Below are 16369 nucleotides of genomic sequence, written 5' to 3'. Positions count from 1 at the left end.
GATTCGTCAGTGAATTGTTCTTTTGAGTCAGTTCTTGTCAATGAATTAGTTGAAAAGGTTCACAAATTGGTCTAAATGATACATTAGCAAATCAGTCTGAATCATACTGTAATTGTTTTTAAAATTGGCACATTGCGAAAAGGCACACAAGTAGCAGTGTCATTTGGCATCATTGATGTCAAACCTCAAGCAACGCACCTTAACACACCTTTTTTTATATATATACTCTATGTGGACGCTAATGAGATTTGAGAGATGCTACGGAGGGAAAGAAGTTCAGTGAATAAGGACTTACATTTTGGTCTGTTTCTCACACAAAGCTTGAATGGCTTCAGGTGTCTTGGAATAAAGCCTCAAGTCATATGGGCTACTTTTATGATGCTTATTTGTCACTTTTGGAGCATGAACGCATCCGTCCCCAGTCACTGTCATTGTTTGGAAAAGAGTACTTGGAACATTCTATTAAACATCTCCTTTTGAGTTCCCCTGAAAAAATAAATTCAAACGAGTTTTTGGAATGACATGAGTGTGAGTAAATGCTGACAGAATTTTAATTTTAATTTTTGAATAACATTTCAACAGTCAGTACCGCCTTTTGAAAATTCCCCTTGCTCAGTGCTTCGTGAACATCGTGTCATATAAATATCTCCTTGCTAAAGTGTAAGTAGGTTAGTTGTGTTTCAGATTCTTTTTGTGCCACCTTTGGAGTCCCACTGCCAGCAGCTTTTAAAAGACATTACATAAAAATGGTCAGAGTGAATTTGGGATTTTTCCTCTTGAGGGCTAGCAAAAATAACCACAGTTTCCTTCCCTGATGGTTCCAGCAGCAGCCCTCGGAACTGCGGCTGTGCAGCCGAGACCTAAAACTCAGACAGTTCCACAAACCACAGCTTCCTGGAGAATTGCACTCAGTCTATTTTTCCTTTAACCTATCTGCAAAGGAGAAATGCCATTAGCAAAGTGCTCCCTTAAAAATACATACCAAATTTTTTTAGACATAATAATGCAGCTAAATATTTCTTACTTACATCATTTCTCTCTTTTTGATCACAGATCGTCCAGGACTGAGCAATGTGTCCCATATCGAGTGCATCCAGGAGACCATAATTCACGCTCTACGGCTCCACCTGTTGGCCAACCATCCTGACAACACTTTACTCTTTCCCAAGCTGCTACAGAAACTGGCTGACCTGCGACAGCTTGTGACAGAGCATGCAGAGCTTGTCCAGGAGATCAAGAAGACAAATGATGCTTCACTCCATCCACTTCTGCAGGAGATCTACAGAGATATGTACTGAGCACACAATCTCTCCCCTTAACTAGGGTGATGATGACTCCATAGATGTTTTTAGGAAGTGCTAATACATGAGAGACCCCTCTATCTTTGGGACAGGAGATTAAGGAAGTCTTTGAGTAGAGGGATTAGTTATAGGAAGACAGATGGGGTGCACAGATGCTTTGAATCATGCACTGCTGGGGTGTGATAGGGCAAACCCACTGGGTCATGACACTGGCCATTGTAAGGACACTGTCCAAAATCTTCTAGGAAAGTGCAACCGATGTTGTCTGCTCATAACTTTTGGGCTGCCCCCGCAAAAAGCCGCTCTCCATAAACTTCTGCCAAATAAACTGCCAAGAGCTACCTGGAATAACATGCTATTGTTGTACCGGTGACTCTGTACTGAAAGCTGTGATTATAATGTTTTAATGTTAGAAAGTGAGATATATATATATATATATATACAGAGCCATAGAAATCAGACTGCTTTTTACCTCACTTGAAACACCTGTATATTAAACGTCATTTGTACAATCTTTTGTATTATTGTACACTGTATAGCACTCCAACTGTAATTTTATAGCACAATCAAGGACTGTTTATGTATTTTGAAACATTGAACTTACATTTAGGAGACTAATGTGATATTTTGTATAAGATTTACATGTAGTGCAGGTCCCAAAGGACACTTTCAGATTTGACCACATGCTGAACATCAGATCACTTTTTAGAAACTGTTCTTTCTCAGTACTTGATTTGTAAATTATTGTGTTTTTTGAATGTGAAGTTTTGCAGTAATGTCAGGAAAAATTAACTCTTAGAATTGAGTGCAAAATCAACTTGCCGACACAATCCACAAGGCACTTAAACGTCAGAAAATGTTGTTATAGTTTGTGGTTATTGCAATGTTATTAAATATTTTATTTTTAATTGAGATCTTTGAGTGTGAATGGACTGATAAATAAAATGGAGTTATTTTTTAAATTTTTTTTATTAAATCTAAAGTTGATAAAAGGCATTTAAAGGTGTACTCAGTAAGCTTTTGTTTATATTGTTTTGGACTTTCACTGACAACTTGCGGTGTAGATGCAGCATCATTCAAACGCAATAGTTTTCAGTTAAAGATGCCATTGCAGAGAATCACTGTTCATTGATTAATTTAATCCATGAGTGAAACTGTCCAATATCAGGTCATGCTGAGATTAAGCGAGTAGTATTCAGCTGATCATGTCATTTTAACATGGCAGCCCCCATGAGGGGACCCCTCTCAATGTTGAATAAAACAGCTTTTATAAAGGTTACTGATACGACTGGAGTCTTCATCTCATGTGAGTGGTCATGATTTTATAAATATGTTTTAAATTTCAATTAATTTCTTTAGGAGTAAAACTTTTTAACGAGGAAAAAATTACGGAGTGCACCTTTAACGAGAAAATGGTTAGTTTTTTCTCTGCATCGACAGCGCCATCTTTCAGTGAGTCTTGTGAGTTGCAACGGCAATACAAACAGGAAGTACCGGAATTGTAGTGGCGCTGCTGCATGGCAACACACACAAGAACACGAGCAACTATTCAAAACAAATAGTTAGGGTGGTTTAATATAACTAAATATACGCATTATTATACAAAAAGGATATGCAAATGTTAAAAGGACTGATTAATCGAGCGAATGGATTTGAACGAAGGATCTGTTTTGGGCGTGTTCACATGCGAGCTGTGTGAATTGTCCAGTCCGTACTCATTTTATGGACACAAACCTCCCAACACAAGAGCTATAGTGTAAGTAGATTAACATTAACATCTGTCCAGTAGGTTTTGGAACACTGTGCTGCTTTTAATGCAAAAGAAGAAAAAAAGAAGCTCTATATAGTGTGCTCATATGTGTAAAACACATATAGTATATACTGTAATATGTAAGTTCATTAATGATTTTCATATATATATTCAGTTGAAGTCAGAAGATTACATACACCTTAGCCAAATACATTTAATCTCAGTTTTTCACAATTCCTGACATTTAATCGTAGAAAACATTCCCTGTCTTAGGTCAGTCAGGATCACTACTTTATTTTAAGAATGTGAAATGTCAGAATAATATAGAATGATTTATTTCAGCTTTTATTCCTTTCATCACATTCCCAGTGGGTCAGAAGTTTACATACACTTTGTTAGTATTTGGTAGCATTGCCTTTAAATTGTTTAACTTGGGTCAGATGTTTTGGGTAGCCTTCCACAAGCTTCTCACAATGAGTTGCTTGAATTTTGCCCATTCCTCCAGACAGAACTGGTGTAACTGAGTCAGGTTTGTAGGCCTCCTTGCTCGCACATGCTTTTTCAGTTCTGCATAACAATGGTCATTATGGCCAAACAATTCAATATTTGTTTCATTAGACCAGAGGACATTTCTCCAAAAAGTAAGATCTTTGTCCCCATGTGCATTTGCAAACTGTAGTCTGGCTTTTTTATGGTGGTTTTGGAGCAGTGGCTTCTTCCTTGCTGAGCAGCCTTTCAGGTTATGTCGATATAGGACTCGTTTTACTGTTGATATAGATACTTGTCTACCTGTTTCCTCCAGCATCTTCACAAGGTCCTTTGCTGTTGTTCTGGGATTGATTTGCATTTTTCGCACCAAAATATGTTCATCTCTAGGAGACAGAATGTGTCTCCTTCCTGAGCGGTATGATGGCTGTGTGGTCCCATAGTGTTTATACTTGTGTACTATTGTTTGTACAGATGAATGTGGTACCTTCAGGCTTTTGGAAATTGCTCTCAAGGATGAACCAGACTTGTGGAGGTCCACAATTGTATTTTTCTGAGGTCTTGGCCGATTTATTTTGATTTTCCCTTGATGTCAAGCAAAGAGGCACTGAGTTTGAAGGTAAGCCTTAAAATACCTCCATAGGTACACCTCCAATTCAGTACACCTCCTATCAGAAACTAATTGTCTAACGGCTTGACATCATTTTCTGGAATTTTCCAAGCTGCATAAAGGCACAGTTAACTTAGTGTATGTAAATGTCTGACCCACTGGAATTGTGATATAGTCAATTAAAAGTGAAACAATCTGTATGTAAACAATTGTTAGAAAAATTACTCATGTCATGCACAAAGTACAGTGCATCCGGAAAGTATTCACAGCACTTCACTTTTTCCACATTTTGTTATGTTACAGCCTTATTCCAAAATGGATTAAATTCATTTTTTTCCTCAAAATTCTACAAACAATACCCCATAATGACAACATGAAAGAAGTTTGTGTGAAATCTTTGCAAATTTATTAAAAATAAAAAACGGGAAAAAAAAAATCACATGTACATAAGTATTCACAGCCTTTGCTCAATACTTTGTTGAAGCACATTTGGCACCAATTACAGCCTCAAGTATTTTTGAGTATGATGCTACAAGCTTGGCACACCTATTTTTGGGCAGTTTCTCCCATTCTACTTTGCAGGACCTCTCAAGCTCCATCAGGTTGGATGGGAGCGTCGGTGCACAGCCATTTTCAGATCTCTCCAGAGATGTTCAATCGTGTTAAAGTCTGGGCTCTGGCTGGGCCACTCAAAGACATTCACAGACATTTAAAGACAGTCCCGGAGCCACTCCTTTGTTATCTTGGCTGTGTGCTTAGGGTCCTTGCCCTGTTGGAAGATGAACCTTCGCCCCAGTCTGAGGTCCAGAGCGCTCTGGAGCAGGTTTTCATCAAGGATGTCGCTGTACATTGCTGCATTCATCTTTCCCTCGATCCTGACTAGTCTCCCAGTTCCTGCCGCTGAAAAACATCCCCACAGCATGATGCTGCCACCAACATGCTTCACTGTAGGGATGGTATTGGCCAGGTGATGAGCGGTGCCTGGTTTCCTCCAGACATGACGCTTGCCATTCAGGCCAAAGAGTTCAATCTTTGTTTCTCATGGTCTGAGAGTCCTTCAGGTGCCTTTTGGCAAACTCCAGGTGGGCTGTCATGTGCCTTTTACTGAGGAGTGGCTTCCGTCTGACCACTCTACCATACAGGCCTGATTGGTGGAGTGCTGCAGAGATATTTGTTCTTCTGGAAAGTTCTCCTCTCTCCACAGAGAAATGCTGGAGCTCTGTCAGAGTGACCATCGGGTTCTTGGTCACCTCCCTGACTAAGGCCCTTCTCCCCCGATCGCTCAGTTTGGCCAGGTGGCCAGCTCTAGGAAGAGTCCTAGTGGTTCCAAACTTCTTCCATTTACGGATGATGGAGGCCACTGTGCTCATTGGGACCTTCAATGCTGTAGACATTTTTCTGTACTCTTCCCCAGATCTGTGCCTCGATACAATCCTGTCTTGGAGGTCTACAGACAATTCCTTGGACTTGGGCTTGGTTTGTGCTCTGACATGCACTATTAACTGTGGGACCTTATATAGACAGGTGTGTGCCTTTCCAAATCATGTCCAATCAACTGATTTTACCACAGGTGGACTCCAATCAAGTTGTAGAAACATCTCAAGGATGATCAGTGGAAACAGGATGCACCTGAGCTCAATTTTGAGTGTCATGGCAAAGGCTGTGAATACTTATGTACATGTGATTTTTTTCATTTTTTATTTTTAATAAATTTGCAAAGATTTCAAACAAACTCCTTTCACATTGTCATTATGGGGTATTGTTTGTAGAATTTTGAGGAAAATAATGAATTTAATCCATTTTGGAATAAGGCTGTAACATAACAAAATGTGGAAAAAGTGAAGCGCTGTGAATACTTTCCGGATGCACTGTAGATGTCCTAAACGACTTGCCAAATCTATAGTTTGCTAATATGAAATCTGTGGATTGGTTAAATTAGTTTTGATGACTTCAACCTAAGTGTATGTAAACTTCTGACTTCAACTGTGTATATATATATATATATATATATATATATATATATAAGTCGCATATTTGTACATACTGTATATGCAATATATTTCGAGATACTACAAAACATTGTCATTTTCCTATATTTAACACACACACAACATAAAAAATTTGACATTTATAAGAATTCCTCTGTCACCTGTATACATATGAAATTGTACAGGTGATTAAGATCATATTTGCACACATACTTTATATATGAATATAAGTAACAAATAGTGAAATTGAAAATATGTACATATGGAAATATGTAATATTAAATAATTTTATGCACATACTGTATATTCCAATATATGTAAAAATTGGAAATATGTAACAATAAGTTTATATGCTTGTTCATACAGTTGTGCTCAAAAGTTTGCATACCTTTGGAGAATTGGTAATATATGTACCATTTTTAAAGAAAACATGAGTGAGCAGGCAAAACACATTTCTTTTATTTCTTATGGGATTCATATTCAACTGTAGGTTATAACAGAATGGCACAATCATAAAACAAAACATTAAATGACCCCTGTTCAAAAGTCTGCAAACCCTTGGTTCTTAATACTGTGTATTGCCCCCTTTAGCATCAATGACAGCATGCAGTCTTTTGTAATAGTTGTCTATGAGGCCCCAAATTCTTGCAGGTGGTATAGCTGCCCATTCGTCTTGGCAAAATGCCTCCAGGTCATGCAAAGTCTTTGGTCGTCTTGCATGAACCACATGTTTGAGATCTCCCCAGAGTGGCTCGATGATATTAAGGTCAGGAGACTGTGATGGCCACTCCAGAACCTTCACCTTTTTCTGCTGTAACCACTGGAGGGTCAACTTGGCCTTGTGCTTAGGGTCATTGTCGTCCTGGAAAGTCCAAGAGTGTCCCATGCGCAGCTTTCGTGCAGAAGAATGCAAATTGTCTGCCAGTATTTTCTGATAACATGCTGAATTCATCTTGCCATCAGTTTTCACAAGATTCCCCATGCCTTTAGAGCTCACACACCCCCAAAACATCAGCGAGCCACCACCATGCTTCACAGTGGGGATGGTATTCTTTTCACTATAGGCCTTGTTGACCCCTCTCCAAACATAGCGCTTATGGTTGTGACCATAAAGCTCTATTTTGGTCTTATCACTCCAAATTACAGTGTGCCAGAAGCTGTGAGGCAGGTCAAGGTGTTGTCGGGCATATTATAACCAGGCTGTTTTGTGTCATTGATGCAGTAAATGCTTCTTTCTGGCAACTCAACCATGCAGCTCATTTTTGTTCAAGTATTGTCATATTGTGCTCCTTGAAACAACCACACCGTCTTTTTCCAGAGCAGCCTGTATTTCTCCTGAGGTTACCTGTGGGTTTTTCTTTGTATCCCGAACAATTCTTCTGGCAGTTGTGGCTGAAATCGTTCTTGGTCTACCTGACCTTGGCTTGGTATCAAGAGATCCCCGAATTTTCCACTTCTTAATAAGTGATTGAACAGTACTGACTGGCATTTTCAAGGCTTTGGATATCTTTTTGTATCCTTTTCCATCTTTATAAAGTTCCATTACCTTGTTACGCAAGTCTTTTGACAGTTCTTTTCTGCTCCCCATGGCTCAGTATCTAGCCTGCTCAGTGCATCCACATGAGAGCTAACAAACTCATCGACTTTTTATACACAGACACTAATTGCAATTTAAAAAGCCACAGGTGTGGGAAATTAACCTTTAAATGCCATTTAAACCTGTGTGTGTCACCTTTTGTGTCTGTAACAAGGCCAAACATTCAAGGGTATGTAAACTTTTGATCAGGGCCATTTGGGTGATTTCTGTTATCATTATGATTTAAAAAGGAGCCAAACAACTATGTGATAATAAATGGCTTCATATGATCACTATCCTTAAATAAAAGACAGTTTTTTTGCATGATCAGTCATATTTTCAAAATCATTGCCAAAATTTCACAATTTCTGCCAGGGTATGCAAACTTTTGAGCACAACTGTATATGACATTATATCAGATTTCTGTATGGGAGTCACTGTGTAAAGAAAGTCATATCTGTCTAAATATGATTCATGCTTTGACCCACAGGCTTTTAGAAGAATGTTATGGAATGAGAGATCCCTTTAGCCCAGAGAGAGAAAAGTTCCTCGTTTTAGGATCAAAGTGCTGTGTGTGTAGTAAGATGGTGTGTGTTAGCATGGTATGTATACAGTGGCTCCTCTTACAATTTCCCTCCCTCTTATTCTTTCAGTTGTTACTAATTTTAATTTTATGTCATGTTGATGTTCCTGTCTGTAATATGCTGCTTGTACATTACTCAAAATATCTGTTTCTTATTTGTATATTTCATATCTTCATGTAATCAATTTTTTTTGTCATTCTGTCATTTTATTACAGGACTGCAGTCTGTTCTATACCAAACGCTTTTGCTTGCCATGTGTGCGGAATCACCTCCATCAGTTTCCAGAACAGATTCAAAATGAGCTGGCAAAGAAAAGGAATGTCCAAAAGATGTCCTAACTTCTCATCAGTCTGGATAAGAGGACATTCATGAACCTAACATCTTTCTTGACATAATAAAATAATACATGTTTTAATTTGCACATTTGTTTGTATTTTATGTTTTAGAGCTTGTTTGTATAGGGAAATAGTCATTTTAACTATGTACATGACTGCAACCAGAGGCAGGAAAAACACATTTAATCCATTTTTTGGATTAATTAATCTAATAAATGATAAAACACAAATCTGATAAAAGTGTTTTTGTTAGGATTTACCAAGACACATTTATCCAAATTAGTAAACCAGTGTGTTCCCTGGGACTTGAACCCATGGTCCTGATATTTCAAAGGCCATGTTCTACCAACTGAACTACAGATACATCTTGTTTTAGATGTATTCAGGAGCTGTGTGGATACATTTCTTGCATGCAATAAATATATAATAAACGGCTTAGGCATTTGTAGTTATGATTACATTTTTTTCCCTTTAATTGATAAAATACTACAAAGGAAAATGAGAAATGAGATCAGGGCCTTGTGCTGGCAAGAGTTGAACCTGTGCTTGCGAAAGAGCAGAAAACTCCAGTTTGTGAAGAGCATACACTCTGCCACTACACTCCTACTCTAGTTATGTGTTATTATCTTCAGTGTAAAGTCTTTAACTGCATTTACTTATATTCAAATTCACAGGTTAAATATAAGTTCCTTCACACTCAATAGCAAGAGATCTGTAGCTCAGTGTTCTGAGCACTGACCAGCAGTGGTTATAGAAGAAGAAAGTCCCTTTTATACATATCTTGAACAGAATATTAATTGTAACTCTTAACAAGTGTGCTATCCACTACACAAGAATGCTAGATGCTAGAAATTTTGAAGTGTTCTCAGCTATTTTATAAATGTCCCCAATAGTGTAGTGAGCAGCTTGTGAGTTACAGTCTTGCTTTTTCAAGTCTTTCAAATAGTATGTAGAGAATCTTTGGATTTAAACCCACATTCAAGAAGCAAATCTCTGCCACAATTTTTGAATTAGGTGCATCTTGGATTTGTCATGCTATATTTTAAAGAAAGACTATGGCCAAACACTTATTTGCATTGATGAATAAGGCAAGATCTAGGCTTGCAAGGTACTGAGTAATCCTGTACAACTGGATACTCCATTCTCTGCTCACTACCACATATCATTTAATAGCGTTCCTCAATTCATTCCTGGAGGACCACCAACACTACACATTTCAGATGTCCCCTTATCTGACACCCCCAATTCAGATCATGCCGTGTGCAGTGTTGTGCAAGCTCAGTTTGAGAATGTAATTTGGATGTGACAATGTGCTGTCTGCTCGGACCAGTCGCTGCCAACAGGAAGTGTCAGGGACAGACGGCGCATGACCACTGCTGTGTCACCACTGCCAGTCATTAGTGTGCCCTCTCTTAACCTTCTCATACAAGGATTCTCACACATGGCTCTCTGTTACTGGCATAGTTTTAAGTTCACACTGATGATTACTACAACTTTACACTCACTAGATGGCACTACAGTCATATATTTCATATATAACAATATTGCGTATTTTCCTTAAAACATTCAGTGGGAGGTATACAGTAGATACAAACAAAAATAAAAATAATTCACCATTAAAATTCATCATTAAAGGAATGTTCCAGGTTCAAAACAAGTTAAACTCAATTGACAACATTTGTGGCATAATGTTGATTACCACACAAATTAATGTTGACTCTTCCCTCCTTTTAAAAAAAGGCACTTACAATTCAAGCTTTGTTGTAATGACAACCCTACACCTTAAACCCTAAAACAACTGTAAAAAAAAAAAATACTTTACAGCTCAAATAATAAACATGTTTTACCAGAAGAATTAATGTAATTGCTTTTATAAAATTATAAGCTTCATATTTCTGCCTTTAAACCTCCACAATTGGCCCCATTCACTTCCAAAGTGTAAGTGCCTCAATGTAACCTTGTTTTTTTTAAGGAAAAGGAGGGACGAGTGGAAATTATTATTATTTTTTATTTTATTTTTTTTAAATAAAATGTGTGTGTGTGTGTGTGTGGTAATCAGCATTATGCCACAAATGCAGTCGACTGAGCTTAACTTGAATAGAACCCGGAACATTCCTTTAAAATTATATTACAGCAAAGATAATACTTTGCCAATCAGTACACATTTTAAAAACAAAGTGAATCTGTGGGACCTGACATTATTATTACTAATAATGACTGCAAAACATGTGACAATCAGTTATTTTATTGACTGTTTTAATTTATCAGTTTCTATATTATTGGTGGCAGAATTGTCATCTGTTTTTGGCAGCTGGAGCACCATCATATTACTCTTACAATTTAATTATTATAATTATTATTTGTCCCATTGATAGACATAATATATATATATATATATATATATACACATACATACATACATACACACACTACCAGTCAAAAGTTTTGAAACACCTGCCTGAAATGTTTCTCATGATCTTAAAAATCTTTGGATCTGAAGGCGTATGCTTAAATGTTTGAAATTAGTTTTGTAGACAAAAATATAATTGTGCCACCGTATTTATTTATTTCATTACAAAACTAAAATGTAATAAAATTATTATTATTATTATTATTATTTTTACATTTTTTAAATGGAAGACTTGGACCAAATAATAAAGAAAATCAGCTAATAAGTGCCCAACATAGATGGGAACTCCTTCAATACTGTTTAAAAAGCATCCCAGGGTGATTCCTCAAGAAGTTGGTTGAGAAAATGTCAAGAGTACATTTCTGCAAAATCTAGGCAAAGGGTGACTACTTTGAAGATGCTAAAATATAACACAGTTTTGATTTATTTTGGAATTTTTTAGTCACAACATAATTCCCATAGTTCCATTTATGTTATTCCATAGTTGTGATGACTTTTCTATTATTCTAAAATGTGAACAAAAAATAAAATTATAATGAAGAATGAGTAAACTTTTTTACTTTTAACAAAACTTTTGAAATATAATGTTATATAACTATAAAACTTATGACAAACTAATAAGTTAAAAAAAATACATAAATAAAAAAACAATAATAAAACATTTTTTGCTCCACAAAGCTTGCTATTCTTTACTCACAATTTTTGAGGCCTAAAGCCTACACACTAACTCTTGAAAAGGAAGTGCAGTCTGAAGGAGTATGGTGGTGTAATAGTTCAGCTACTTATTATTGGTAATGCCAAAGTCTGCCAGAGATAAGCAGATTGCCAACTATGACCTCAGACTTGGCGGGGAGATAGCAAATCACACCAGGGTTTTGCAGGAGACAGCGTACGCTACACAAGTACACAGCCGCATGGCAAGTGTCTGAATGTCCCCATGATATTCCATCACAGTTCTATGACACTTGTAAAAACACGGCCAGTACATTAACTATAATGTTCTAGCATTTTTAATACCTTCTGACGAGCCAGGTAAGTGTCTGTAACTCGGACGGTTCGCAAACGCAAAGTTTCAGACTGCAGGCAGCCTGTCTCCAGCATTTGTATCCATTTTCACTGGTGGGCGGGACCTGTGCTCCCCCAGCCAATAGAAAATATCCTTGGTTTAAATAGCCTCTGTTGTCAATCATTGGGAGTGCGCCTTAGGTATTTGTGCGCCGTTTCAGTGGTGGGCGGGTCCTGTGCTCCACCAGCCAATGGAAATCCTCATCTGTTTAAATAGCCTTTGCTGTCAATCTTTTTTTTTACTCCCAGTTTACTTGCAATCGCCATATTGGGTGCTCGCCTACTCGAATGATTTGTCTGTTTTTCTTCGGAATTACTACGAGACGGGATCGGAGCCGCGCGCTGTTTTGATGAGCGCTCGCGATCGTCGCTGTTGTCGTTCTGCATTACATTCACGCGCTTGTTATGAATGCGCCTGGTTCACTTTGCGATTTCTTAGGCGCGATTGTGTTTAGTTAGTGCGTTCGGTTCGATTGCAACTACGATTCTTGGGCAGAGTTTCATGTGAAAGATGTCAAAAGTGCGCGTCTCGAATGGAAGTCCGACGCTGGAGCGGGTCGATGCGAGGCAGGCGGACCACAAGCCTCACGTGTGCAGGAATCTGTTCGGATCTGTGAATCGCGAAGAGTTCGAGAGGGATGTTAAGGAGCAACTGCAGGAGCTCGAGAAAGCATCCTCGGACAAATGGAACTTCGACTTTGCCAAAAACGAGCCGCTTTCGCCGGGCAAGTACGAGTGGCAGGAGGTGGACAGCAAAGACGTGCCGGAATTTTACAGCAGAGCACATCATGCCAAACGGGCTACCGAGACTGTGGATCATAACCGGAATCACGATTATTTGTTGACAACTCCCTCTCTGGAGAGCGGAGGGGAGGACTCTGGAAACACAGAGCCTGGGAGTCAGTCAGATTGCCAAACAGCACTGACCACACCGAGGAAAAGGCCGTCGGCGGAGGATGAGGGTAAATGTTTGCAAGCTCGTGACAACCGGGCATTACGAATTACGTCAGCTGCCTTTCCAGAAACACTGACGTTTGGGGCGTCTAATAGTTTATTATAAAGTATATGCACTGACCCCGTGAAAGAAATTGTAACAATTGCTTGTGGTGAAACTGGTTACCCCCACTGTGTGACATGCAACTCTGCACTGGACAGCTTTGGAGTGAACACAATATGCTTCTGCACGCGCCTCTGATAAAGCCAGCAACACTGTGGCTAAATATTATTATTATTTTTTTTTAACAGCATTCTCATTGTTTCAATAGATCTTCCTTGCCAAAGTAAAAGACCCAACGTCCATCCGACCGAAGCGAACCACTGTCCGGATACGACAGATTCGGTCGAGCAGGCGCCCTGCAAATCAGACCCCAAAACGTAAACAAGGACTTTTACGCAAAGGTGAGTTTCAAATGTAACCTGAAATTATGCATTCTTCTAGCATATGTGCTGGTGTGAAATAACACGCAAACACATGCTTCCTTGCAGTCAAGTTTGAAAAGAAATACGTCAAACGTTGCAATTTATTATTTGTCTAGTGCGTGACATGAATCGCATGCATCGCCGTGTTTTCCTCATAAGCAGTCCGATGTTTGTTCCTTGACGTCTTGACTGTCCTAGTCCCATTCAAGTAAAGTGTTTGGTCTGGTGTTTTAAAACTGACTCATGTTTGGACATTCTGCCATTGCAAAAGTGACAACGTCTTTCAAATGCACAACATTGTAGTAACACGTCAGCAGGTCTCTTGTAGGGCGTATGGCGCGTGCGGGATTGCGCGTGGGAGGAGGCGGGGGACCGAAAATTCCGCACGTCTGATTTTGAAATTCTGTCCTTGCCCTTTATTAACAGTGATTTTTTTTTTTTTTTTAATTTTTATTTATTTATTTATTTATTTTTTTTTTGTAAAACATTGTTGAAATTAGCCGTATTATAAGCACCAATATCTGCTATTTATTTTTTCAAGCATGAGTGATATAGGTGTTATAATATTTAATGATCTTTATTTTATTATTCTTTGTTTTGCACGAAGATTACCATGTTGTTTTCTTTGCACACTAAAATGTTTTCTTTTTTTCTTTTCTTGTTTCTACAGAGATGAAGAAGCCTATTTTCTCCATCAAATACTTCAAGAGCTTTATGAAGTAAACAGGGACATCAGTTGATCATTATATATATATATATATATATATATATATATATATATATATATATATATATATATATATATAAAAGCCTTGGAGAGGCTGTATAAGCACTGAATTTTTACACTAAAGTTTTGGCACTCGACAGAATATATTTGCCTCAAAAGCAGACAATGTAGCAGTGTGCAATTGGAGTTGCTTCATTTGTTGTTTTACTACCTATGTATATACTTTCATTTTATATATGTTGCACATTTAAATGTAATATTAAGATAAAAAAAAAACACAATCATTTATAATGGAGTGCGTTTGACTTGAAGAATTGCTGTGCAGTTTTCAAAACGTCTCCCCTCAAAATTATCCCTCTTTAAAAAAAAGCATATATGTACACACACACACACACAATTTCCCCTTAATTAAGCTTCACAGTCCCATTGTCTCAGTTTAAGGCTGGCTCAGGATGTTAACAGTCAAAAAATAGACTTTATTGTGTATCAGTTTAGTGCTGAACAGCAGCACAGCTCTTGACCATTTTTAAGTTGCACAAATATGTCACTGTCTGAAAAGCATCAGAGACTTTGTCACCTCCTGTGATCTGGGTAAATCAAAACAAAAATTTGTGTTTTGAAATTTGCATTAAAACCATTGGGGATGTTTATTGGTACATATGAATTTATCAGTCAAAGTTACAGCACATTTGTAGTGGCGTGTTCCTCTCTGGAGGGGTCGTGACTCCAAGTGTGGTATTAAGGTTTTCATTGTTCTTTACAGTATTACTATATCCCTGGGTTATTCCACTATTTTTAGTTTTATTTTAAATTATTATTTTTATTTTTGTCATTTTGGAATAATCTTAAAATTCTCATGAACTGCAACAGACAAAAAATTAGTGCAACTGTAATGACCAATTAATTTCTTTTTTCGTGAGTTTTTATATTTCCATTAATTGCTGTAGCATAATGTTTATATAAATAAATATATATTCTTTGTTTTTTACTTTTTTTTTTTTTTTCTTTAACACTGGGCCATATAGTTAAGAACAACATTAGTCCATGAAGCCAGTTCTTTGCCACAATATATTTGGCTTTCATGTTGAACATGACATGGCACTATGACAAAAATATGTATAAACCAATGAAAGGAAAAAAATAAAATGAAATAAGACGTTACACTGCATGTGTTAAAAACTTTGAAGTGTACCTGTGTATACTGCTTTGTAAAGGATAAGAAAAAAAAACAAAAAACAAACAAAGGAAAACAAACTGAGAAAATTAAACTAACTTATTTATGTCAAGCTTTTTTGTTGTTTATGACTATCCAAAGTGGCATTTGTGCAGTTTCTGTATGTACTTCTTTTTATAAGTTTAATTTTTCTTTTTTTTTTGCAAAACAAGGTTGCAAACTGAGCCTATTAAGAATTTGATGTGGATTGTGTACTGCTTTTTAAATGAGATGATTAAAACATAATGACATGAACACCTTTATCTGAGTCATTTGTATTATACCACACAGAACAATAAAAAAAAAATGAAAACACTCTCAGTGGGACCTTAAATACACTGCTTGCACCCTACATTAGAACACATACATTAAGGTACGCTAATAACCAAAATAATTGTATTAAAATGTTATGCCTAATAAATATAACTCTTCTCAAGAGTATACGCCATTGTTTTGCACTATCCAACCTATGCAATTTATTTATTTTTGTCACGAACTAAGAACACAATCACCTGCCCACGCAAATAGACACATGAATACAAAGAAAAACAACAACAAAAAAGACACAAATACACAGATTTAAATTAAACTGCACCATATATTTTAATTAAATATTATTTAAGTCACCTAAAGTAGGACAGAATGCCATATGAAATAATGATTTTCTGACCTAGTGTAGCTACTGGTGATCTCGTACTACCTGATCAGGATAACTTGCATTTAGTGTCCCTGAATACGTTGCCCCTTGTTATATATATATATATATATATATATATATATATGTTACATGCAAACTCTCTTAAATTGCAAGCTCAAGGTTGAAACTTAATCTGAGACAGCAAGTTATCAAAAAAAAAAAAAAAAAACAGTAACTTTTGCTTCGGATATTACACATTATTTATTTT

At 37.2% G+C, this 16369-nt stretch overlaps 3 protein-coding genes across 9 annotated transcripts in view; all 3 read left to right on the top strand.

Moving 5' to 3' along the window:
• LOC127436373 (peroxisome proliferator-activated receptor alpha-like) overlaps positions 1–2568 on the top strand; it is a 33813-nt gene extending 31245 nt beyond the window's left edge. For all 7 annotated transcript variants that reach the window (XM_051690463.1, XM_051690462.1, XM_051690468.1 and 4 more), the window contains one exon: positions 1054–2568. In XM_051690463.1, coding sequence (XP_051546423.1) covers positions 1054–1298 — 245 coding nt within the window. In that variant the 3' untranslated portion in view covers positions 1299–2568. The remainder of the gene's footprint in view (positions 1–1053) is intronic.
• A 210-nt stretch (positions 2569–2778) lies between these two features.
• On the top strand, positions 2779–8716 carry LOC127436377 (cysteine-rich DPF motif domain-containing protein 1-like). Its single transcript, XM_051690474.1, has 3 exons — positions 2779–3057; positions 8202–8313; positions 8511–8716. The coding sequence occupies exons 1-3, from the start codon at positions 2948–2950 to the stop codon at positions 8631–8633; spliced, it is 345 nt and encodes a 114-aa protein (XP_051546434.1). The 5' UTR covers positions 2779–2947; the 3' UTR covers positions 8634–8716.
• A 2985-nt stretch (positions 8717–11701) lies between these two features.
• Positions 11702–15719, top strand: LOC127436376 (cyclin-dependent kinase inhibitor 1B-like). Its single transcript, XM_051690473.1, has 3 exons — positions 11702–13067; positions 13371–13503; positions 14195–15719. Exons 1-2 carry the CDS (start codon positions 12617–12619, stop codon positions 13481–13483), a joined length of 564 nt encoding a protein of 187 aa, XP_051546433.1. The 5' UTR covers positions 11702–12616; the 3' UTR covers positions 13484–13503; positions 14195–15719.
• Positions 15720–16369: the final 650 nt, after the last annotated feature.

This window comes from Myxocyprinus asiaticus, chromosome 47, assembly GCF_019703515.2.
Source record: "Myxocyprinus asiaticus isolate MX2 ecotype Aquarium Trade chromosome 47, UBuf_Myxa_2, whole genome shotgun sequence".
Taxonomy (NCBI): Eukaryota; Metazoa; Chordata; class Actinopteri; order Cypriniformes; family Catostomidae; genus Myxocyprinus; species Myxocyprinus asiaticus.
The sequence above is the reverse complement of the archived record's forward strand: the minus strand, read 5'-3'. Positions and strand labels throughout refer to the sequence as shown.